Source organism: Pomacea canaliculata, linkage group LG1 (assembly GCF_003073045.1).
Source record: "Pomacea canaliculata isolate SZHN2017 linkage group LG1, ASM307304v1, whole genome shotgun sequence".
In the NCBI taxonomy this organism is placed as follows: domain Eukaryota; kingdom Metazoa; phylum Mollusca; class Gastropoda; order Architaenioglossa; family Ampullariidae; genus Pomacea; species Pomacea canaliculata.
The window spans coordinates 32,063,309-32,089,782 of NC_037590.1; the positions used below are offsets into that span (position 1 = coordinate 32,063,309).

A 26,474-nucleotide genomic window follows, 5' to 3' on the forward strand; every position below is an offset into this window, starting at 1 on the left:
TGTCGTGGGGAAGACACTGACCTGTAGGACTAGTTCTCCTCTTAATATCTTACATTTATTGGAGAATTTGTAGAGAAAAGGTCTACAGACGACTTCATCCCAGCACGCAACGATTTTCGCATCATGCACGAGCCTGAAGCAATCTTGAAATGGATGTACAGAGCTGAAAAAAGTATAAAAAAAGGATTTAGAGAGCGAAAGGAATGTCTGGCTTTTAGAGAAGACAGCTTTTAAGTTAGGTGATGCAGACCAGTCCATTTGATCAGCTGAAGTATCGTCGGCTGCAAATCGTTTAGTCGTCACCATGGAGAAAATTGTTTAAACGGGTCATTAAAGTTCATGTCTCATTGCCAGAGGCGTTTGATGGGACTGGGATGCGAATATGTCCACGACTAACAATCCCACCCTCTCGTAAAATACCCACAGTTCTACTTGTTTATTGTTGTTCACGGTTTGGATGAATGTCTGGAGAAATCACCGAATGACCATACTCATTATCACCTGTCACCTATATCTCACGTGACATCAATGCACCAATGAGAAGTAATGTTGGACAGGAAATTATCACTAGAGCGACTTATCCACTATCACATACACTATCACACAAGTACTGTTGTGACGTATCTCAAAATATTATTACTACTTTTTTAGAAAGTTTATGAATTCTACGATCACATTGTTCATTGTGGATTCTAAGATCACAATAAATGGATGATTGATGATGAATGATGGCTGATGATCAATCACACGGGGGAAAAAGCTAATTAACTGAACCATATCCCCGTAAACACACCAAGCTTACTCATAACACTTCTGTGATGCAAATAGTTTTTGGAGCTCGCCTTTCCTCGACATGTCACGTGTTGTCACGGAGACCCGCCCTCTCTCTATCTCGTGACCACCACTGAACCGGAAAAACAGAGAAAGAGGGCCAAAGCTTCTCTGGTGGCAAGAACCTGCGATGTATTAGGGTACTTTGCATATCCCCATTTGTCAGTCCAAATCACAGGCTGCCCTTCTTACATGTCTTCGATTTTCTGTCATTTTTTTTAAAGCCTGCGCTTAAAAGATGCAAAGGAAAAGCTTCGGAAAAAGTTAATAGCTTTTCACGTGTCAGGAAAAAATTCTTGAGAGTTCGAAGAAATGTAAGGCGCAAGTGCTGCTGAAACTTAAACGAAAGATGACCTCTCTTGGTACAGCAGAAACAGTCTGTCTTTTTTTTTTCTCTTTGTACCCTGTCTTTAAATTCACGTATTTGTTCTTTCATTATTTTTGGTCAGATTTACGCCCTCTGGAATAATGGACAAAAACTGTTTCTTGCAGCAGAGGTTCCGTGATGATGCGGACATTTTGGAAAATCTATTCAGTGGAACTTAGTGCATTGTAGCGAAATCAGATGAAACAAATTTTATTTTTCTCTCTGTCGTAGGAAAACTAGAAATGTTTGTTAACAAAACATCTTATCACGGTTTTTGGCTCAACCATTAGTCTTAAAAATGTCAGATTGGAAACTTGCGCTCGGATTTTCTTTAAAAGTGTAATTTAAAGGTAATGGCTTACAACGATAAAATTTTTAAAACAGAAATACTAAGATCTCCTAATATTGTACTTTTTAGTCAGTATAAAACATCTTATAAAAGTATGACATTATCTGTGAAAACATCGCCGAGATTCGATCACGTGCAGTTTATGAATAATAACCCCTTGATTCCAGGAAGAAAGATAGATAATGCACTGAGCTGGAAGCCTTGAGCTCTTGCGTATCATCCTTAATCCTTTCTGAAATAAAATGTGAAAATATCCTTTTGAACACAAAAGTGCAGGAAAAAATATCAAGAAGCCAGGAAAGTATAAAGTCACAGCGTGCGTGAGTTTTTGCGGATACATAATCTTCAGTCGGGGCTGTCTTCAGACTCCGCCATCAAGCAATCTTGAGGACGTCTTCATCTTTCCAGAATCGATCGTCGTCCACAGTTACAAAGCTTTTGAAAGCACGTACTGAGTTGACTCTAACGGCCATTGAACACTTTTTCCAGACTCTTTTTTTTTCTTTATCCGGAAGAAATTCACGCATGAAAAATATAAAACTTCTGATGCTAATTAGAATTATATGGATGATTAAAAAAATTGAAGGAGTGGACGAACTGATTGGTCATTTCCTGTTGTCTGTTCCTGTGACACATTCTATGTTCTCGAGGGATTGCCTTGTCTTCTCGTGACACACATCGTCTAATAATTGCCACCTGTTTTGATGATGACGATGATGACGACGATGACGAGGATGATGATGATGAACGCATATTCCAATGACGACAGAGAAGAGTGACTGCAGACTGGGAAGAGTGGCATGGCAGTTGCTTCAACAGTCGAGGAAAATTCAGAGAGCAATGCAAAAAAAAAAAAAAATGGAGTGCCAGAGCATACATCCAAAACCAAAGCAATATGGCTGACAAAAACGACTAGCTACGGGCACCACAAAAGTAAAAAAAAACTTCCTGGCGTGCAACAAAAAATAAACACAGACAGAAAGTAAAAACAAACAAACAAAAAACAACAACAAACCAACTCCGAAAGTAAAAACAAAACAAATACCCCGAAAAAGGGACAAAACCCACATTATATCGTTCACTGTCGGAGTAAGTTTAGACCAGAAGCACTTCTCACGGAGTAAAGGTATAAATAATGTAATATTACATTCTGTAGACTCTTTACTTCGACAGCAGAGCGCACAGTTAAATGAACTAAAAAGCTCTTTACAAGAAATGTCATGTCGGAACATTCCAGCTGACATTTATTAACCTGAATGTTTCACCCCCAGAATGTGACTCACGCACCCACTCCATGGATCACCGGGGTTGGGAACTATTCTGAGGCATAAGCGTTAGCCCACAAACTGTGGATTTTTTTTTTTCTTCCAGACTACGAAACACAAGTCTCCTGCTTCCCTAGGCCGCATCCTCAATCATAAAAATGTAGGACAGCAGCTGATATCCAAGAAAAAGTTGAAATTCAAAGAATAGAAAACAAATTAAGGAAGAAACTAAGAACACAACTATACATGAAAAAGAAATGAAAAAATAAAAAATCGAAAGAAAGAATGGCATAAAAAGGTAGTAAAAAGGAAATAAAGAGAAGAAAGAATAACATATAATACTTTGCGGCTTTATTGAAGGTCAAGAATGATGCAAAACCTTTTTTTTAAATCAAAAGCTTGTACAAGCGAACGGTGCTGTTTCTGTAAATGTGGGGGAATGACTTCCCTCTCTTCCCAGATACTCGTCTACAAATAACCCCATCCACAAAGAAATTAAGCTAATGACATCCCGATACCCACTGAGACGACTAATTAAATAAAGCCCCAACCTTGACAATTTAAAAGTTTCCATGTACAATCATGACGTCAGTGCTGTTGACTACTTTCTGTGCATGGTCTATCTCGAGAACCGAAAGTAGCTGTACACCCATATTTATGGAAATAGTAAGTCAATCATCAGGACAAAATGCACTGTTTTATGATGTCAGCTGTTTACTTAACTATTCTATTGATGTTTAGTACAGTAAATATTTTTTGGCATGCTTTGTCGCTGCGCTGCTGTACACAGCGCGTCAAAAGTAATTTTTGTTGTTTACCTTAGGATAAAACCTGGTTTTCAAACAGAAAAAGCTGTTCACACCAGCTATGCTGTCTGTACACTACTCTCACCCTCCTCAGTGGCTTGACACGAGGCCGCAAAAGTCAACATTCTGACATTTCGGAGCACTTGGAGCTTGTCCAGCCATGAGGTCTTCGGCCCTCCAGCTCCTGACGAAGTCTGATCAGTTTAGTAAACAGGTTACCGTTCCCCTATAGAGTCTGCACGAAGCCCACACGCAGTTTGAAATTACCAAGAAATGATGCCATAACTTCAGCATTCAGACTTTTTTCATGTTTCCAAAACCTCTCCTATAAAAGTGACAAGAGGCTCGCTCCCACCGATACATACGCAGTCACTCACAAACAGGTTCACCCACGCCCCTCTATACCCATCCCCATCCCTCCATAATCAATCTCTCAATCTCTCCCATAAAAAACACACATACCCCCTTCCACGCCTCACACATTATCCTCCACCCCATTAAAAGTACAAAGCACACTTACCAACACACCCACGTACCATATCTATGTATATCATCATTCACATTCTCAATATTATCGCGTTACTGTTAACATCAGTTTAGCACAGAGCTTTGAGAAAAGGAAAGATTTTTACTGAGTCGTAACCCTCTGGGGGATATGTAGATAAAATAAGACAACAAACAGTCCAATGAGTAGTAAAGAATTCAGAACAATGCAGAACATGACACATTAACTAGTATGTAGTCAGATAAATTCATGATATTGTAACTAACCTACAAAACATCTGTAGAATATGCACAACATGACATGTGAAGGAAGTGCACACAATACACGCCAACATTTATTTGTCATCAGTTCTTTAACATTTTGCTCATCTTTTTTTTATGTTTTCGCTATTTTTCTGTAGCGTCCAGCATCAAAAGAGGCAGCTCAATCTTAAAAGAGGGATAGATGGACGAGGAGGGTTCTTTAAGATCGGGTTTTTTACTAGGTGGGTGAGAGAGAAAAAGAAAGAAACTGTTTAAAACATTAAAAAAAACTAAACAGCTGCAGCTGTTTGCGGTGACTAGAATGAAGCTGGAATTCCGTTATTAAGCTAAAAACTAAAGGTGGCAGTTGTTGCCCTGCGTTCCAAGTGAAAGGACGTGAAACGGAACCCTGTTACCTTTTTGCCAAATTACACTTACATTGCAAAAGAAAAAAAAATAAAAATAACTAAATAAATAAAATAAATAAAATGAAAGTACAAAGCAGGCTTAGCTTACTACACAACTTAATACACCCCATCTCGCTTAACAAGCAATTTGCGATAGATGTCTAGCAGAACGAAATGACTTTCTCCACGAGCGTTTCCCTCTCGTGCAAAGAAATAAGAAGAAATATTAACATAAACCGTCTCGTTTAACATGCAATTTGCGACTAATACAGAGCTGTACTCAGCGCGTTTTACAGCTCTTTTCTCGTGCAAAGAAATAAGAAAACAGTGAAAACTGTGGTTTCATCTTGGCCGCGCCGTGCGGGAGCCACAGAAAGGTTTCATGTTGCCCATCAGTCCACGTCATTAAGTCACGTGGCAGATTGCCATTCAGGATTGCTTGGCCAGTCTTTGTCTGTGGTTCTTCCAGTGGAGAATGAGAGAATGGACCTTGAAGAATGACCGTTGTTGCTGATGCGAACTTTTTGTGCGCGCGACCTTTTTTTTTGTTTTGTTACTAAAAGCCTTTTTTTTAAAAAAAAAAATCAGAGTTGAATGTGTTTTCGTCTTCGTCATTGCTTACTTCAGTTATGAGAGACGAAGAAAATACAATTTGACAGAACTGGAATGCCTGGCTGTGTTTCATCGAATACCTGCTATTTATTTTGTCTGCATTTGAGAGAAGCTGAACTCCGTCACTCACTAACTCAGTGTGAGTGGTACATCAGTCGTACTGACCGCCGAGATGGATCACTGAGTTAATGAGTACTCTAGATAACTCTCCAGACAAGAAAGAATGCTCTGTTTTTTCACGTGCATTCTTCACTTGCTCCAACAGGGTCACCATGTTTAACAAACATTTTTTTTTTTAGAAGAAATTGAGATAAAAGGTTACAGCGATTGCAGATGATTTCCTTTGTTTCGACTTCATCCTTGAGCATTCTGAACTGTTTCAATGACACTGATGAAGATTTCTCGTTCGTTACAGTGTGTGTGTGTGTGTGTGTACGTGTGTCTGTACGTGTGTGTGTGCGTGCAAAGTCATGCCAGGCATGCTCACACATCCATGTCTGAAGTCGTGGGCACTGTCCTTGTTCTGTTTGTAATCGAACTCTACTTCCTTTACAGCAACCTGCTAAACGAGTCATACGTTTATAAATTACTCCCTCTTATTTCTCTTACGCCCTTCAAAACTGCTTTTCATCCCATCCGACACGTCTGGCATGGCCTTTGGCTGTCCTCCACACACCTCGTCATGCATGCCAAGCTTTTCTTACACGATCATTTCCGTCTGTAAATTGGCTTTGCCCACTCCTAACATTCTTCTGACCTCCGTGGACAGAAACCTGCAACAATTCACGAACTAGTTCGTGTGTTCGTTCGTTTCTTCCTTTTTCTTTTCTTTTTTTTTTCTTTTCTTTTCTTTTCTTTTTTCTTTTCTTTTTCTTTTCGTTTCTTCCCCCATTCACCCGTTCACAAGCAGAAACGCGCACATGCGAATCAGCAGAAGCGTCAGATTAATTGGCGTGAATAAGAAATGAACAAGTGGCGTGCATGCTTGATTGAGTACGAGTGCGTCTGCGTCTTTTCGTTTCTTGTGAAGTCACGTGAAACTGTGTGCACTCAAGGATAGCAAAAACAGTGGGACACTAATTATGCACAGTGTGTGTTTTGTACAGCTAGGAGCTCATCTTATTACACACATGATTGAATAATCACACACAAGCACACACACACACACGCACGTGCGAGCACACACACACACAGATTAAAAATGCACAGGCCACGGGGAATAACTGGCGCTCGATTAATGCCCTCAGCGGCTTGTGACGTCAAACAACGCATGATGTCATTATGTGTCGTCATTTCCACATGACGTCATTATATGTCGTCATTTCTACATGACGTCATTGTCGTGTCCCACGTGGTCGGTGAAAGACCTGCTCGATGATGAGAAGAGTGTGGGTGTCATGTCTTCACGACTTTCGTGGACTGTGATTTAATATGCGTTCCGCAAGAAACGTTGAGGTCGCCGGATTATCATGGCCGACGACAACCGGTCAGCACGTCAGTTGACTGTACACCACGCACTCAGACGGTCCGTCGCGCGCGTGCGTGCTGGCACACAACAGAACGCCCGACAGACAGGCGCCGCCACCGATGCATCATGGGATCAATCATTTAGAACGGAAGGAGCTCACGTGACCTGCAGTCAAGTCCTGGCAAAATCAAATATCATATTATTGACTAGGCGTCAAGAGCCGACTAGTAGAACACTCGCAGTCAAGATGCTATTGCAGCATTGCACAATTATATTAGACCACGGGGATGCGTTGCCACGCGAATAGCACCTCCATGGTCTTATCTAAATCGTCATCCGCGCGCTGGTTGCTGGGAAAAGTTTAGTGTCTATGAATGTGCTGGCGAGGATTTCGCGAACGCGCACGCACGCACACACTTGCATAGACATATAAATACATAAAAGAAAATTTCATTCCCACGTTTGTACGACTTTGTCTTTGTGTGACAAATATCAGCATCTTACACACAGACGTATGGACAATATATATATACCAGGACAAATAATGCTATTAAGCACGACAGAACTTTATTTTAAAACTTGTCTTTTTGCATTTTTGCTGGCACAGGACTGCTGAACTAACGTTTCTGCCCCTGAGAAAAATCATTTTCAAGCATGTCATCGTGGGAGATTTCTTTGCTTTAATTCCAGGTTGGGAACAAAATTTGAAAATTTTGAGCGTTATCATGTCTTCTGGGGAATCATGTCGTCTGTTAACGGTCCTAACTTCATTAGCACCCTTACGGCTTTTTTATAATCGAACGGGGGGCTGTACGGGTATAAATACGTAAGCATATTTAGAAAAAATGAGAGAAAAGTATGAAAAGTTCTAGTCGATCGACTTAGCAGACTCGGGAAAATATGTTGACAGGGTTTCCTGCACAACACCTTGGGTTTCTCTCTCAGGGCTAAACGTTTGTGGTCAGAGTGTTGGGACCAGGAGGTGTGAAGTGTGAGGTGTGAGGCATGACGCTGACGGAGGACTTGCAGGATTCCTACATTAGGACTAAACCTTGTTCGAATCTTTGGGTTGCCATCTGGCCTTGCTTCCAGGGGAGCATTATGTGAAGTACGATATCTAAATTTGCCGTCGAGGCAAAAATTTTGAACTACAAAACTATTTTCCCAACGAACTTGAAGATTTTGACACCTAGGTTTGACATCATTGATTGGAGGAAGGAAAGGCATCCTTGGCTGATGGAAAGCAAAATCTACAACAATTACAGTTTTGTGGCTTATTGCCCAGAAGATCTTTTGGCCTTGCTGTTACTTCAACAATGCAATCTAGTTTTTTACAATCATGCTAAAATTATTAGGAAAAATCACATATAAAGGCGCGTGCCTACACACACACACACACACAGTGAGCTTCTAGAAGACACTTGCATCTCTATGTCCTTATTTGGAAAGCTAAGTTCTCAAGACGCTAATGTACATCCTGTGTTCTCCCGAGACCCTCGGGCAGTCGATAAATCGTACACCCCAACATCATCAGCTTCTTGAATTATTATCAATAACGGAAATACTGAACCATGACTTTTCCATTTACATCGGAATATATTTACTCGCTAATTTCGAGGACAGTAAACAGCGAGGTTGTTAGCAACAAATAGGGATTATTCAGCATTACACTGCCATCTGCAATTAGAGGTTCAATGTTGAGCTCCACAAGATCTCCAGCTAAGGATTAAAGAGACGATGTTTTGGAAAACAACTCTCCTGCTGATAAAATTATGTGAGCTTTGCATAGTGGCTACCAAGCCCGCAAGAGTTCTTGAGCCCCTTAAAATCTGGCTTGGGATGGAAGAGGGCTCTTTACGGGCCCCTCTGGGCCATACCTGACCACCTGGGTTTTCACATACTAGAACTCAGTGAAATTCAGCTCAAATATCCCAATATTACATTCTTTGAACTTTGCTTTGAGCTTCACTTCATATTTGTCTCGGGTTAACCTTTAAATTTTTCATTCATTGTCTTTCTAAAAAAAAAAAACTTTACTAAAATTCAAATCTCTAGACCTTTAAAAAAAATGTTTTCGCTATATCTACGACAGCTCAGTATGAGGACGTGAACGCAAGACCAGTACTAACCAACCGTCTATCCCTGACAAAGACCTCTGACATCTGGTGAGATCGACTTTCGCAGTTAAGTCCCCTTGCACGGGTGACGTGGACGGTGCAGCTGGAGCTGCAGCTGCATCTGTTTGCTGCTAGGTGCTGCGAAGTGCACGGCAAGAACCCGGAACAAAAAAATCTGTGAAAACGTAGATGAAATGCGGCCGTCAGCTGGCACGATTGTAATCTTGAGAGCGAATGGAGCATATTGCAAAACACTGGGCTTCGAGAATATCGGCGAAAGTATTTATCCATAAACCACGACAACTCGCCAGTCGCTCCTGTCTGCGATGGTATCGTAGATGCAGGAAATATGAACTCCTGTCAGCAAGGACCTCGTCAATCAGATTTTTGTTGATTATCGTGATACTGATGTCCGTGACATGGCGCTAAAACACGTTTTCATTAAAAAGTATCCTTATCAAATGTAAACAAATAAATAAATCAATCTCCGCTAGCAACACTGATAGCCGAAGCACCTCGTGTTTAACACTTTGGTTAACGATTGCTGTGATAAGGTGCGAAGAACATAGTAATAATAAACCAACCTATCAAAAGAATAAAAGTAGCGAACTACTAAGAGAAAAAGCAGAATGAGACGAGCTAAACACACCTGAGCTGTGATGAGTATCGCTGTTTACCTGTTTGCTTGTCCGTGTGTCAGATGTATACAGTATGTCGATTCTGGCGCCGGTGATGTCAACTGTATGGACTGCTGTAGATATTCAAAACTTTAAGACTGACTACGAGTTTGCATTGGCATAAAACACAGTGAAACAAATCTTCATATATATTTATCTTTGTATGTTTTCTTATGTTTATCTGAATGAAGGTATGACTTTTTGTATACATGTGTATTGTGTTTATCCAGTTTGTGTCTACATGTATAAACATTTCTCTCTCTCTCTCTGTTGGAAGAAGGCTAGTATTCTGGTTGGCGAGCAGAAAACAGCCTTCATCGATGATTGTAATAGCAACACAACCTGTCCTTCTTTTTCATTTTTCCTCCTTTTTTCGTAAAGCACTTTGACGACAGAATCAAACGCATGTCAGGAAAACGCTCTTCATATCCTTACTCAATAACGCAAACGATAAAAGAAAATTACGGATCGATTCTCATAATGTCTCAAAGATGCACTGGATCATTTTTTCCCCAACGTCCCTGCGGGATCCTCAAGTTTCATTATCTTTGCTCTCGGGAAGGGAGGGTTGTTTAAGTCGGAAAAGCAAGTGCTACTTGGTGGATTTTTTTTTTCTTCACGCAAACAAAAATCTTTAAAAAAAATTAAAACATTAACGACAGTCGCAATTTCCATTCCTTCCTTCTTGGGAAACAAGAGTGGATAACTAATTCTTTATTTAAGCTTTAGGACGCCCAGGACGCACTCGCATTGCCCTGTGTACTGACTGACTGGTTACAATCAAAGATGTTGAATGGAGAAACTATTAAGTCATTTCTCGGGTCCAGCTCTTTGTCTGCAGCACCATGCTGCGATCCAACTCCGTCTGCAGGGCCATGCTGCGTGGTCGTCCGTCCGTTCGTCGTTTGCTGCGACGATAAACAAGCTCAGCATGGCTGCCTAGACAAAAACAACTCCACGTCAACCCCACCTCCCCCCTGGTCCTCCTAAAGAGCAGACGATGGAGCAAATCCCCGGTCCTTGCACGCTCAGCCTGTTTTCATGGGATTGTTATGCTTCAGGAGCATTGCTGGGGATTTTTTTTTTTCGTCTTACTGCGTAAGTCATTGTGGATGGTGGGTGGGTATCGGGTGGGGGCCATCCCTTTATTTTTCGGCTGTCTCTGCCCTTGCTGCACACATTGGAGGGAGGGAGTTGGGGGTAGAGGGTAAATCATGGGAAGACACGAGAGAACTGCTGTTTCATCAGGCGTTGAAGAAAAAGTGAGGAAACATTTCTTGACTAGAGGTCCTGTCTTTGCTTTTTTCACTCCCATAAGGACAAGAGACTGTCCTTCTGGAAGATTTCCTGGCTGGAGGCCTTGATCAAGACAAAAGGTTTTTTTTCCGTCAGAAATAAAAATGTGCTGTCCATCAATAAAATAGTGTATGGAGCATGTTCACCTTCCCGATGGACCCTCAAGATTCTTTTTAGCAACCGTAAAACGGCGCGATCTTGTCTGGATTCGCAAGAAATTCTGTCCAACAATATTCTTCGGGGCATCTCCGAGGAAGGCGAAGGCCAAAGAAAGAAGAAGAAGGACTGTATGAAGGTAAAAAATGTTGAAGGATTATAATGTTTCGGTCCTGCTTGTGCTCAGCATGGGCCATTGGTGACGAAGCTTGTCAGCCGCTGTGTCTATCCATTCCTTCATCCCCTGACATGTGGAAGCGAAGAACCTTCTAGACGAGAACCGTACCATCCTAATAGAGGGCAACGTAACTCCTATAGTTGACCCAGGGTAGGGGAAGGTTAGGGGAAGATGAGATGGAGGGCACAACTGCCCACTCCCCCACCACGTGATCAGCGAGGGCGCTAACTCCTACCTCCCTTGTGGCCCTAAGATCAAAGAACTAGCTTTACCGTCTTTTTATACCTACCTCTCCCGGTGATCGTTACGGTCAAGACAAAGACCTGATGTAAGTGCTAGGAATATAAAATAGCCTTTTACAATCGGCTCGTTTATCCCCAATAAAAGATCTGACATTCTGATGAGTATCTCCTAGAAGCGAGAAACAAAACCACTCGGGGGATCTTATTTTCAGAAAAAAAAATTCATAAGTATTGATGTTGCGAATAACTGAATAAGAAACAGTTTTAAACAGAGAGGAACATTAATAAACATAAGAGACGGGTTCGTAAACACTGGAAAGCATTTGTATGCAGGGAGGGAAACACGGGTAAATCCACTTCCATTTGCAAGATGTTGTAGCTGCGGGTATTTAGCTGAGGGTAGTGTCCTTGGGGTGCTCTTGCTGCTGTGATAGTGTGATAGTGTGATAGTAGAAGTACAGAGCGGAACAGTGAACGAGACTAAACTTCACTGAGTATGTGTGTGTGTGATGTGCTGAATGTTTGATCGTGAGACAAGGCAGTGGGAGACAAACAGGCACACACACACATACACGCACACACATATATACACACACGCACACACACACACATACACACGTACACACGTACACACGTACACACACACACACGTAAAGGGGGGGAGAGAAAAAAATGACTGTAAGTAAATGCTAATCTGTGTAATAGTTTCCGACACCTGGGAAACGGAGTCAGAGGAAGATGATGCATATGGATAAGAGCACAGACGAAATGGATGATGGTATTGGCAACGAATTTATGATAAACCTAATGTATGATGCAGACGAATGGATGACGATGCTGATGACGCGTGGATGATGATCCTATCGACGACAGGATATGCAGCCAAATGGATGACGCTACAGGTAATGAATGTATAATAAAATTAGGATGAATTTATTACAATGTAGATGAAAGTTGAATGATGACGCTGACGACAAACGGGTGACATAGATGAAAAAGCGACGACGAAGATAATTTTTTTCATACATAACAAAAGTGGCGACGATTTGTTGACGCTATATGCGACTAATGGTTACCGACTGAGTCGACGATTAGATGATGACTATACACGAATGGACGAGAAACAGATGACGATGCAGAGGACGAATAGAAAACGACACATGCGAATGAGGGAACGACAACACCGACGAATGGGATGGCACAGTAGACGACTAGATAACGAGACAAAAGACGGCACAAGAGCACATTCCCTAACGACGAAAGTACCATCTTGAAACTCATTGTTCCAGGTTCTGCCACGGGTCAAAGGTCGCTACTTAGCGTGTGCCACGACTGCCGAGAGTCGGAGGGCGCCTCCTGGGACAGCCATCCAGCGAGGGTCTCGTGCTCCAGACGTCTCGATGGTCCGTAAATTCGCTTGAGTGTTTGTACCTCACGCAGCCGACGCGAAAATGAGGATTTAAGAACTCACGACAGCTTGATTCATGTTGCCTCCACGAACTGAATCCTCTGTGAATACGACCACAAAGCCAAAAGATAAAAAAAAAAAAAAAGCGGAAAGGATCCCTCCTTCATTTGCATTTCCAACACGTGCATTACACCCATTCGCGCCCCTAAGCACGTACAGGCAACGCGGCTCATTGTGGGTCCAGACACACATCTTTCCATCATCAGTTCGTGCAGCATTCTTCAGATAACGCCCACGAATATGTTTATAGGATGTATATGTAATTAGTTATTACATCATCATCATCATCATCATCATACTCCTACTCCTTCACCTTATTGTCCTCCTCCTCCTCCTCATCATCATCATCATTGTCCTCTTCCTCATCATCATCATTATCATCACCGTTCAAAAATTAAATTAATTCCTTAATATATTTTGAAATACTGCTTATTGCCAAAATTGTCAACAGCAACAAAGATACCTGCCCAAGCACAAACAGACCGCTAAACTATCTTTCGTCCTGTCACACCTTGTTTTGGCCTCGACTGACATCACAAAATTAACCGAGCGTCAAGGTTATCAGTAATTTGGGCCATACCGGAAAACAGGATGTTATCAATGATTTATATCGAGCGCCAAGACATCAAGTGCCCTGTGATTTGTCACCTTTTGTTTTGGGACAGAAAGGTCGCGTTGGCAGTCACAGGATCAGGCGAGTGGAGTGGCGACAGTCAGTAACTTTGAGTTTAAAGACATGTTGACTCCATAAATGAGCAAGTTTGATGAAGTGTGGATCCTACTCTTGTTTGCGGGTCGTAACAGCAGCTTGTTATTCAGATGCAGGGATGGTGAACGGGAGAGAGGGAGGAAGAGAGAGAGAGAAAGAGAGAGAAGAGCTAAAAAAAGGAAAGAAGAAAGGTAGACTGATTTTTTGTGCGCATGCTCGTGTATGAGATACAATATATGATTTGTGTGTGTGTGTGTCTCAGCCTGCACCTTTGTGAGCACCTTTTTCAGATTACATCTCCACGGCATGCACTCGCGCCTCCGTCCATCCGACAACGAGCATTCATTCTATCTTCCCCTCCTGTCATCCCCCACGCCATGCCGCCAACGAATCACACACACAACCAGCGTCCAAGTCACACCCTTCGCGAGAACATTGCCATCGACAATCTGCAGGGAGAAAATTTGCATTCAAAGCCTCCCAAAAAAGTGAAACAAGTTAGGTGTGAAAAGTGGCCCTTAACGAGGTGCCCTGAAATAACATTGCATTTGATTCTTGGTTGTTTCCACGGGGCGTGACTAACACCGCCTTAATGACAGCTCCATCATTGTCTGCACGGCCGTCAACCACAATGGAGCTCCAAACTTCGCTAATGGCTGTTCATTCTACTACCTTAGCAATGCTCGTTTCGAGATCTCTTTAAAAAGCCTTTTTTTCTGGCAGATAAGTATGTTCCGTTGTTGTCTCCCCCGGTAGTTTCTATTTGCGTGTAAATAACTGCGATTTTTGTTACATTATTGTCCCTATCTTATTCCCTACTTCGGTAAAAATTGTCGTGGTACTCTGCAAAGCTTCATTAATTAATAGCTCCCTAGCTGAGCTTCTAATTTAAGACTAAAGAACAAGTATTTCAAAAATAGTTCCTTTGTCCAGTCAGCATTTCTTTTTATTTTTTCTCAAAGTCTGGTGCTGTGTTTCGTTGAATCCATTTCCCCTAATGTGAGGCTTATTTTTTGAGTTTAGGAAACTGTTTTAGCGGGTCGTGAAATTTCGGACGAAGGGTTTGAAAAGAAAAAAAACTCGCTAATCGTGTTTTGTTTTTCTTTGATGATTTTTCCTTCAAAGGCGCCATATTGCCTTCTGCACCTCGTGCCCGGCTCTCCTCACTGCTAAGCTCATCTGTCTTGCTGCGTAAACATTTGTGTAAAGAACAGAAACGATAAGCCAGCCAATCAACAGATAAAGAGAGTGAGTGATCGTAAAATGGGAAGATTTACACACGGATAGATGAATAAATATAGAAGAATAAATATAAAGATAAAGGAAGGTAGGTTTTGGAGGGTTACGACCCTCTTGTACAACGTCCATCACTAGTCGGTGCCTCTGACTTCAATGAGAAAGTAAGACAGACACACAGTGGAAGAAAGAATTAACCGTTTTACATTATATCCTGCAATATCATCCTCGCCATATAAACAGGAAGTTCTTGTTTCTTTTACATCGCCGACATATCTTATCTGCAACTGCTCTTTGAGCATCATCTAAAGTGCACTTCAAGAAGAACACATTTGTCATTTTCCTATTTTTCTTCTGTAGATTCAACTGTAAACTTACGAATATTGAGTACTCTACTAATGGAACCTTGTTCGAGATAACTTAAAATAGCAGCAACATTAATAACGAATAAACAGTGATTGTGAATTTGCTTATTTCAATGAAAAGATATTCAGAGTGTGAAACAAATAACTGAGTGCTCCGGCTTTCGAGGTTAGAGGCGCACATGTGAAGGTTCGATACCCGTGTGGAGCAGACTATTTCCCCTTAGTCGACTCTTCTGTTGAATATATATATATTCAGAGGTGTCCAACCTATGGCCCACCGTACCCTTAATTGTCATTTTAAATACCCTTAGGTTTACAAAACATGGACTACAACTTTAAAAAATGTCAGGATATATTTTCAAGTCGAAGACTTGAAAGAAAAAAATCGCTGTGTGCTTTTTCCCTTAAGTATGGCTTATGAAATTGAGCCTAAAAGAAGCAGATACGGCTTGTCTCTTGTCTATATACCCGGGACATGTGCCAGATTCTAAACTGAGGAAGGAAAGGCAGTAAGGAAAAAAGATGAACACAACCTTCCTTCTCTCTCTCTCACACACACAGTTTAGACAAATCAGCCAAGTTACGCCGAAGACAGGGACAAATGAGCAACAAACTAAAGAGAAGGGGTGAAAAAAAAAATATTTAAAAAAGCCGAACTTGAAGGAAAAGAAGAGCAGTTGAAGCTTCATGCCTAAGCGCCAAAGTGAAGGATATCCGCGGACAACCACAGAAGGCCGTCAGGTCCGACTTCCGTGAAGTGTGCCCGGCACCAGCTTGAAAAACTTGACATTCTCACTGCTGGCCCCTCAAAAAAGAGCCCTTAAGTCTGGGAGCCAACGTGGGAGGCGATTTACACACACGCCTACGAGTCAAAGGGTAAGGGTCAAAGGTTTTAAGACCAGGGCTGCGGCAACAGGAGGAAAGATCAAGGACTCTTAGGAGTTGGCTTGATAAGAAAGTCGAGCAAAACTCGAGGGAAAATCCTCAAGAAAAGACTGATATTTTTAAAATGGAATTTTTCAGAAAATCATCAGCAATAGTTTAATAATGAGTATGGGGTTGAGACACTGAGTGTTTGCAAGTTGAAGCTTGTCCATCTTGTTGTTTTTGAAGGTGCATCAGAGACTCATCTTCGGGGGAAAAAAGCCATCATCATGAATGGGGAGAGGAGAAAGCGAAGAAGAAAGACTAAACACTCTGAGGCACTGTCTGATGATTAAAGACATTCTGTGTTCGGAATCCTCCACAAGGAACGAGGGTCACATTCTTCATCGTCAACACCTGACTCAGATGTCATGAATGCTAAAAAAATAATGAAATGAAGATTTTTAAAAAATCGACAAACTAAAATCTTCAGGTGTGATTTACGGTTGTCGTCCTTTCAGGCCGTGTACCCGAAGTTTATAATATGGTTTTCTTTTTATCTTATCACTGTAAACTAACAGACTAGCTTGTCTAAAAATGAATGAAACAAAAGAGTACTATGTGTTTTGTACAACCTTTTCTTCGGCTCAGTCGATGAGTCAATAAGGGTTCGAAGCATCTATACAATCTTGATCGTGAATGTGCTCTGAGCACTGGGCTCCAACTTTACAAGAGAAGTTTTTTTCCCCATAAACATCCATTGTTCTATTACTTTCTGTCCACGGTAGGAGATCGGTGTATTCCCAGACAAAAACAAGGAGATAAAGAGTTGTGCTTGACGCCGCCAACCACGCAAAAGAATTCTTGAATCGTTCCGCGTGCAATATTTTTGCACTTAATACTCTTCTTCCTGCCATCTCCATCATCCTGAAGGCCTTTTTTTTTTTGTTTTTGTTTTTAAGCTTCGTTTACACGGAAGAATAAAAGTTTTGCTTGTTTGGCTGGCATTCACAGCACCTTCTGCTCCAGTGTCCTTTGCCTTTCAAGTTGAAAGCAGCGAGCCGCGTGTCCCTCCGCCATCGGTTTTTACCTTCGCGGGGTTTTGGTCACGTGACAGCGCGCGCAGGCAGGGACTCGCTCACAGTGCGCCCCCTAGCGGGCGCTTGTCCACGTGGAACGGATGCTGTGTGTCTGTGTGTGTGTGTGAATGTGTGTTAGCTGTCTCTACATCGCTTTCTGTTCTACTCCTCCCCTCCACGCTGTTTTCAAACCCCTTTCATCCCCCGCCGCCGGTGCACACGAGGCCACGCCGACAGGGGGCGCTGACAGCGTGCGAAACGGTTGTACGATGAGGAGTTGCGTGGACCTTCAGCGTGCGCGATGCTGTACATGCGGTACGGTGTGCCGTGCAGCACAGACGCTGCGGTGATGCAGCTGACGCAAAGGCGAGGACACAAACGCCGACAGAGGCCTTAGAAGCGCAGGAGTTGACTGTCGCAGCAACAGCAGCAGCAGCAGCGAGGAGGAAAGAAAAAAAAAAGATGATGATGCTGACAACGAACAGCGAGACGGAGAGAAAGGCAGAGAGCGCTGTTCGTGACCTTCTGAGATCTGTCAGCACCGTCACCTCTGTCGTGACCTCCGGGGTCAACGTATGTGATCACGCGAGCCGCCAGGTAGGCAATGTCTTTGTCTCAGCATCGCTGACCAGACAACGGACGAGTAATTCTCACTTACATCACTCGTGTAAGATCCAGAACTGCGTTTGTGAGAGTTTGAATAAAGAAACAGATAAATAAACTCCGTCTGACTCAACACCTTCAGCCAGAAACTGTCGAGAGAAATTATCTGCTCCTCATCGCACCTGTCACTGAAAGGACTATCGTTTCTCACCTACCACTCGTAAGGAGAGAGAGATGGAGAGGGAATAAAAACCACCACTACCACCACATGAGATTAAGCGAAAGAGCCGTCGGAGGAACGAATAAACCTCACGCAATACTCGTCCAGCGATAACTGTATTGATCAGCACGAGGGCCATGCGATGTTCTCCGCTTTTTGTTAAGCGACTGGCGCGAAGACCAAACCTAACCCTCGTCTCCCTCTCGCCCCCATCTCTCCTCCGCCTCCCCGACTAACCTCCACGATGCAGCTCTCTGCCCTGTCGCCTGTCGCAGCATACGGACCTGACTACAGAGGTCCCCTGGCGCTGGAGGGTTACGATTCAGTGTCGGTGGTGGTGGTGGTGATGATGATGCTGGTAGTGGTAGTTGACGTCGGCATCTTTTGACTCGCTTAGGAACTCGCAGGCGGGCGGGTGGGTGTGTGGTTGTGGGGAGGGGACAAAAAAAAAAAAAAACCAACAACAACCAGGTGTGCGAGACTGACTTCCTCCTGACCGGGAGGTGTGCGCCTTGTGAGATGAACGAAAGGGATCAATAACCGTGTCATCAGCACCCACAGGCTTCTGTCGTTGTCGTATTCTTTCTGTGTACCGATGATAGACACCAAACAGTCCGTCTGGTTGATGTGAAAATGTCGTCTGCTAGCCTTGCCCGCCTGTTGCAGCCTCGGTCGCTGACAATTACAGGTGTGAAGATCAATGTAGCTCTACCTTTCGACTGTGAAGGCCTTCCGTCTTCGTTCTGAGACTCTCTTTGTTTTATTTACTAATTTATATTTGTTTGTTCGGTTATCCACCTGGCTGAAGTATAACTTCCACGTCCTTTTCCTGCATTTCATCGTCGATGTATATCCTCCTGGTTAAACACCCAGGGTGCTGAAGTGTATGTGTGTTTCCGGAGTCTTGCTAAACACAACATAATGCCCAGCAAAAGAGGAGTTTCTACTGGAGAAAATACCTTTCTGGACACCATCGCCACCCGCTTTGATGGCATCCGTGAGTATTCATTCAGAGTTTTATCTCTTCTTCCTTCTTGTGTCGTAGTCTCTCATACATTGACATTCCACCACATGACCAGGCATCCTTCACTGAAGTAGCACCGTTGTCATAGAGATGATAGTTTAGATATATTTCACGACTTTAGAAAACTTGTTATGAAGATGTCCCTGTGCTTGAACACAATCACCTTGTATACAACATTATTCCAGCGAGTAATGATCTCTTCGTGGTTTGTTGATGTTCGCGCTCGCCAAACATGTCTGTCCTCATCCTCGTTCCGTTAACATTTTACAAACATCTAAGTAGTATTCCGTGTTCACTGGGAAAACCCAACAACAGTATCGAGCGTAGTCCATCGTTGTGTGTTCATCTGCAAACCTAAACACAGTTTCTTGTGTTGTTGTTGTTATTGTGATCATGTCATTCAAGCTCACCAAGCGTAGTCTAACTTAATTGTCACGTCCATCCGAACACCGAGTGTCGACTAATTACGATATTCATCTGTAAATTCAGTGTCAAACACCATCTAGCCTTTCATCGTTGTCATGTTCTTAAAAAAAAACAAACAAACAAACAAAAAAAACAGCAACAAAAAACCAAGAACGATATTGAGCGTCTAGGGGTGACCACGTGACCTAGTTCCAGAAACGTATCAGGCAAGAAATGTTTACGTGTCAATGCGTGCAGGCATCCATCTCCTCGCGCGCGCTCGAATTTGTGGGTCGGAAGAAGTCAGAAAATGTTGGTACTGAGGAGAAAACTTCTGTCAGACAATAGGAAACTGAGAAAACATCAGCGTTTTTCTCTCGTCTGCTCAACTCGTCACGATTACTTTTTTCGCCAAAACACATCTTTCAAGACATCAGCGTTCCCCTCCACCCACACCTGACTCCTCCGGTGCACATTCTGCAGCCAGGCAGCAGGAAACAACATTTATCCGTACATCAGACGCGGACGGCAATTGCAAAATCTGTTACCCAAATAAAAATCGAGCTGTAGTTTTCCTCCCGTGTACTTTGCGGAAGCGAGGCGGCTGTGAACAGAGGAGGTGAACATTCGAGACAGCTGTTCAGTGCGCGTGTAGACTGTTGGGTCTGTGTTCCCCACCCTACCCTACCCCTATCCCTCTCTACCTTCGATCGGTTGTGGTTTTGTGACTAATGGGCAGGACTCGGGTAACAGGTGCTAGGAGCTCATGTCACATGACCTTCCCTTCCTACCCCCTAGCGTTCGAATCCCCTGCCATCCCTCCAACTTTTTTTAACTTTAAAACGTGTCCGGCTCGTATTAATGGAACAAACAGGAAATGAATAGAAGTCTGCTCTGAAAAAGATGTAGATGTGCAGACATATTGAGGCATGTGAGGAAAGAATGTGTGCTATGCTGTTATGAAATCAGTGCAGGGTTGAGTACGGAAAGATCTGTTAAAACAACTTTGCTGACACGTGGTTCAACGATTTTTTATGTGTTTTCTTTTCTTAAACTTTGAGACGAATAATGCAGGAATTCAGGTAAATGACGATGGACTGAAATAACAGGCATGTTTTCATCAAGAGGAAGCGGTGTAAGATGACGAAGGTAATTAGAAGGTACAGTAAAAATAGTTTGAGCAGATGGACACACATCCAGAGAGAGAGAGTGTGTGTGTGAATAGTGCACGTGTGGTAAATGTTCGTTAGCTTTTAAAATTAAAAAAATGACCGCAAATTCCGTTGCTGGCAGGTGAAGTCCTGCGGAAACCCACATTCGGGTCTGTACACAGTTTTGTACATTGTCTAGTTTGTATAGTTTGAAAACTCTGAATTCTGAAATTTTTTAAATATAAATATATATATATATATATTGTCAGAAATGGACCAATTGTTGAAAGGCATGCATGGTTATGCTCAAATAATGTAGGGGTGGATATGGCGGAGAGCAAGATGATAGAGACAAGTTTCATTCATTCTTCGTGTAAAGTGCTTTCATCTGGCAGGAAGAAGAGGGTGGAGGGCTTTGGAGTTCTAAAGAGGAGATCTTGAAGGAGGACCTATGTTATCTTGAGCGACATCCGGACATCGGTATTGACAGCCAGTGGTTCTGAATGTTTTACTAAGATCAAGGCGCGGTGTCAGCCCCTCCCAGACCCCCGATGAGTCCTCCCTAATCATGATGATAGTTATGAAAGGACACGATCCTGCTTTGTTTGGAAGGACATCTAGTGGAAAAACAAGGACATTGCTTCTGTTCCCACAGCATCTGATTCTTTGTCAAAGAAATTTTTCATGGTGACTGGCTCGTGTACCCGCCATGATAACGGTTACTTTTACGAGGCGTAACAAGGGATTCAGGCTTTTCATCCCCAGTAAAGTGGGGATGAGGATGGGTGGGGATGAGGATGCACGTTACCAGCCGCATCAGGGGAATATTTCCTTTATATCTGTAGTTTGTCCTCTTTCTGATCAGTCTGTGTGGAAATTCCCGCTACTTAGACACAATTTTCTGAAGTACATGCATTTGGTTTAAAAACAATGTATCAAAAAAACTAGATAAACACTTCACGAAAACTAAAAGAGGAAACCGATCTCTTTAATGTGTACTCACACTCCATATCAGTTATTCTCAGTGTTCCTCTGTTGGAACCAATGGGGCTAAGTACCGAGACGTGACAGTCTGGAATCGATGGAGACGACAAACGAGTTCATTCACCAGATCCAGCAAGCATGTAAACATACAGACACACACACGCACGCACAGACATGTCCGATCGTTCACATGGATTTTTTAATTTAATTTCTTCCTCGAAAATTAATCTAAGCAAATAATCCTGTGCTTTATTCAAAGCGCACAGCCAGTGAACTGGTAAACTTGGGTAAAGTCGGTGAATTATTCAGCTCATCAGCATGTATCATCCAGAACATCCTTGATTACACTATAGGAGAAGTTTCTTTAAACAGCTTGGATGAGCATATGCTGTCAGTCTTCATAAAAAAACTGTTAAAAAAGCCCTGACACCACCATTACGGTCAGAACCACTACCACTACCCCTACTGTCCCATGTGTACCCCTACTTCCGGTTATCACTCGACAATCGCATCGTTCTCTGAACTTGGGATACCGTTACACGTGAGCTGCGCCATTTGCGCGTGCTTATAATCGAGCGCTTCAATTTTCATGCCAGCCAGTGGCTTTGAAACTGGCTTAGATGTCTGCAATAAATTTTTAATCTTTTTTGTTTCTCCCACCCTCCCAGAGGACAGTTTTCTGCGCTACTGGTATAGATGGCGCGCCGTGGCCTGTATCCTCCACAACTTGTGTCCCTTGCGTGTGATGGCGAGTTCGTGAGTGAGCGCTGGTCACTGCTTTTGGCAACGAAAAATACCTGCTCACGAAATCCACTTGCTAAAGACGAATCAGATTCATCAAATCCACTTAACAGCAAATGTGCAAATTATTACTTTTTCAGTATTTTCTTCTTTGCTTTCCAAGCAAAGCTGTCATTAATAATAAGTGAACTGTTATGGGAATCTTCTTTTTACCTGGATACAGTATGTATACTTCAATATGTACAAGCATAAAGACATGAACACGTGCTTATATAACCGTGCATAGAGTTATGCCTTTCAATGTTCGTTAAATCTGAGTTTATTTATTTCATGTTCCTCATTGCCTGTGTCCTTATCAAAAGAATTTCAACTCAAATACAATACAAACCCGATATAATTATCGTCAAACGCTAACGAACGCCCACGAAGAAAGAAAAAAAAGCAGATGTGAGAGAGAGAAGATAAAAATAAAGAGAAGGGGACATGGAGAGCTGGCAATCAGCTAGCCTGCGGCAGAAAAGACTATTACAGTGATCTGACTGCAGGAGCTTTCAGTCGCTGGAGTCTGTCAGAACTGAGAAGAAATCGAAAGGTACATGACACTGATTCCAGTCTACGGTGCAAGTCTGCAACTCTGAGATGCTTGCTTTCTGCATGCCTTGTCAAACAGACTCTCTGTATAGTACCAATCAATGTGGCTGTGAGGTGCACGAGGGCTTTGAAAAGAAAAGATGACGGTAAAGACAGGAATTGGAGCATGAAGACAGAAATGAAGAACAAGGAGATAATTGGGAGATAGGAATTGAGAGAGAGAGAGGTGAAGAAAGAATGAGAGAGATCGACAAAGCCAACGGGACCTTCTGCTGTCTTATGATCAATGATTCGTTGTCTGGCCACACATTGAATCATTAAAAGTGGAATTCGCACCTGACGTTGGATGTGTGGTCTGCTCGCCAGAGCTCGGCCATCCGTCTTGCCAGGTAGCAGCGTGACACTCAGCCTCCCAGCCAGCTGCTGCCCAAACATTTGGCTGTGGGCGTCCTGTCACAGTGTTCTGTCATAAAGCTGGTCGTAATAAACGGCAACAGTAAAAAGCGCCATCTTGTGCCAGCCATGATGTGCATGAGTTGTCTTTCCTATTTTCTGTCGTGTGTGACTTCCTGTCTCTCGCCACTTTTAATGTCCGGCGCTGTTTTGCTTGAGCCCAGCAATGTCCTCTTCCTTTGTTTAACGATGCCCGTATTGCCCAGCCAACCTCCCGAGTTTATAGACACATAAACATATAAAATGGAGACTCGGAGGTCTGTCGACTTTCTCTTTTCCGAGATATTTAGTGGGTTAGGGTCTGTAAAGATGAGTAGGGAGTGGCCCACTGTTGCAAACATTGTGTGGATGTAAGTGTTGACTAAGGGATATGTTGATGAGGACTGAATATTGTTCTCGATTGTCGGTTTAACATGTTCTGAGTCAGCGAACGGTAGTCGTCTGAATTTTTCTCTGAAAACCATTTTGGGTGATTTTTCTTTATAAAACTGTGCTGCCTTTTCGTCGAGGGAGATGAATGGGATTTCAACTTGCATGAGCTCACGCTTTCATCAAAGGTTGTGAGCGTGTTTGTGAATGTGTTTGTGTGTGCGCTTGCTTGCTTGCTCTTGCACTTTTTCTGTGCAGGAGTTTGGAGGAAAAAAGGTAAAATAACAAGCAGCCTGTCGTTGTGGTTGTGTTGTCTCTAACGCTCAACAGACATTTGGGAAAACAGAAAAATCGGGAACAGGGATGGGGTTGGCATCCTTTCTTGCATCAAAGAAAGTCCCGCAAGAAAGCTATGAATTTTCATGGCCGCAGTAGCCCGGTGGCTTAGCAGATACTTCACCTCAGCTAAGAGTGGCGCAACGGAGGTTAAAGGTCAATGCTCGAGACAGACCGAGGAGCAGAGAAATGGGTGATAAGCAGATACATATTCTAAGCTAAGATTCTTTGGCTTTCTGCGCCAGAAGAATCTCACCACTCCATCGGTTTTAATTTGACTGGAAAGGAAGATATGAGAGGAAAGGATGCAGCTCGGGGAGTCAGAGAATAAAGTGTCAGTGCATTAGGTGGTGTGAATTATATATATATGAGAGAAACACATATATATATATACAAGAGAGGGAGAGAGTGTCAGTGCATTAGGTGGTGTGAATTATATATATATATGAGAGAAACACACACACATATATATATACAAGAGAGGGAGAGAGCACGCATGCTTTTGCAGACCTCAGTACCCTGATAGGGTTGGAAGAATAAAATATATTGTATCTTAGTGGGGGTTTCTTTTCCTTTCCTCGCTTCCTTTTCTTCCCAATACAAGTTGGGGGTAGGGCAAGTATCGTCCTAATTGAAGGAGTTACCGATGGGTGGCGCTGCTTACATAGCAGCAACAGAATTCGAGATGCCTGATTTTCTTTCCATTGACGGGCGTCTGACCACTCTACGCTTATCTTTCACAAGAGTAGGTCGACATCATTCTCCCATTGCCTCCCTTCCTGTCTCCCCCCTGTCTGACGGAATTGTCCAGCAAACTTTGGCTGAGGGGAAGTAAACCCAGTGAGCATGATGGCAAGGCCTACACTTTACGTGGACGGCAACAATGGCATGTCCAGCTTGAACATTCTCAACTTTCCTCTTCAACATGTTGGCCTACAAAGCAGCGAAAGTGTTTTAAGTCTGTTTATAGAATGTTATCAAACATCGTCGGCAATGGAATGTGCTGTGTTCGGAACTTCTTCATATTCAAAAGCCGCTTCCTCTGCGTTTTGCTCATTTTTATGCGTATTTTTAAGATAGGAAAATATCCCTCTATTTATGTGTTCACCCTTTCTCTCTCTCACACATTGCAACACAACATTCTTCCTTTATAACCTGTAAAAGCTAGCCGTCCTTTGCCCCACCGATCCCTAGGTTTTATGGTAACTTATTTTTACACTCCCTTTTTTATACTCCAGGACCTAGGGGAACTGATAGCTAACAAATAATATTCAGCATAGAATTAATATTTTATTTTATTCCATTGTTGTGGAATTCAATCAGTGGGTAGAGGCGTACTGAGCACCTGGGGCTTTATGACATGTTTGTCGGACTTAGTAAGTCAAAGTGTTTCGGCATAACCTACGAAAATGGCCTCTGGCTGGTGTGGATAGGAGGTCAAGAAGATGAGTCTTAAGTCATTGGCCGATTGTTCAAACTTAACAAAGTCGACTTGCACTGGAGAAAAGTTGATGTTCAAGGTCTCCCATGCAATTCAGTCCAGGTCCCAGTTCTCTTCCTTGCCTACCACGCATGCGCAAGTATTCATGGAAACATGAACATCAGCTGTCTGGCTGGAATTGTTTCGATAAAAGGATAACAGAAAATGGCTAATGATCGTCAGGATATTTAGGCTGCACACAAGCATTTAGAACATTTGCGCCGATAGTATCGTTTAATGTATTTTTGATGGTTTTTTGGTTTGTATATTTAATCCGCCGACATGGCTTGAAGCCGTCTGTTGTTATCTTCACAATAAACTGCAGCCTCCCCGTCTACTGACTACAGAAAATGAGAGTGTAGCTGCCAAACTAATGTGCGATCGTTTGAAACATTGGAACTTCGGTTAATATGCAAATCTTTTTTCCCTAATACAATGAAACTTGAAGGTTCTTCGGGGACTGAACGCTTCCGCACTTTGTTCGGTTAAGAATGAAACATTTTAATTTCACATTACTCATCGAGTATGTGATTATATTTCGCAAGTTTTTAACAAAGGGGTTTATAAAATATTTACCAAATATGGAATACTTTGCTTGGCCAACTTGCCTGACTTCTTTGTTGAGCTCCCGAAGGTTTTTTTATCATTTATTTTCTCAGCATTTATAGTTGAGTAATTTCCTTATGTTCTTTACTCAGACATGCATTGTTACATTTATTTCTTTACTTAGTTACACTTCACTTCCCTTTGGATGGTCTGGTGACTTTGGGCTTTTCATTGCGGGGCTGTTTGTTTGTCCACTCCTGAACACAGCTCACGACGTCTCGGTTCACTGATGCTTGAGAAGCCAGCATCAGTCTTCAGAGGCGGTCAAGCCG

General features: G+C 42.7%; 1 protein-coding gene across 5 annotated transcripts in view; it reads left to right on the forward strand.

Moving 5' to 3' along the window:
* Nucleotides 1–16,913: 16,913 nt before the first annotated feature.
* Nucleotides 16,914–26,474, forward strand: part of LOC112569142 (potassium voltage-gated channel subfamily H member 8-like) — a 91,803-nt gene continuing 82,242 nt past the window's right edge. For 3 of the 5 annotated variants that reach the window (XM_025246871.1, XM_025246862.1, XM_025246880.1), the window contains exon 1: nucleotides 16,915–19,059. In XM_025246871.1, the coding sequence (XP_025102656.1) occupies nucleotides 18,984–19,059 (76 nt within the window). In that variant the 5' untranslated portion in view covers nucleotides 16,915–18,983. Of the gene's footprint in view, nucleotides 19,060–26,474 lie in introns of all 5 variants that reach the window. The other 2 variants (XM_025246845.1, XM_025246889.1) reach the window with 2 other exon arrangements.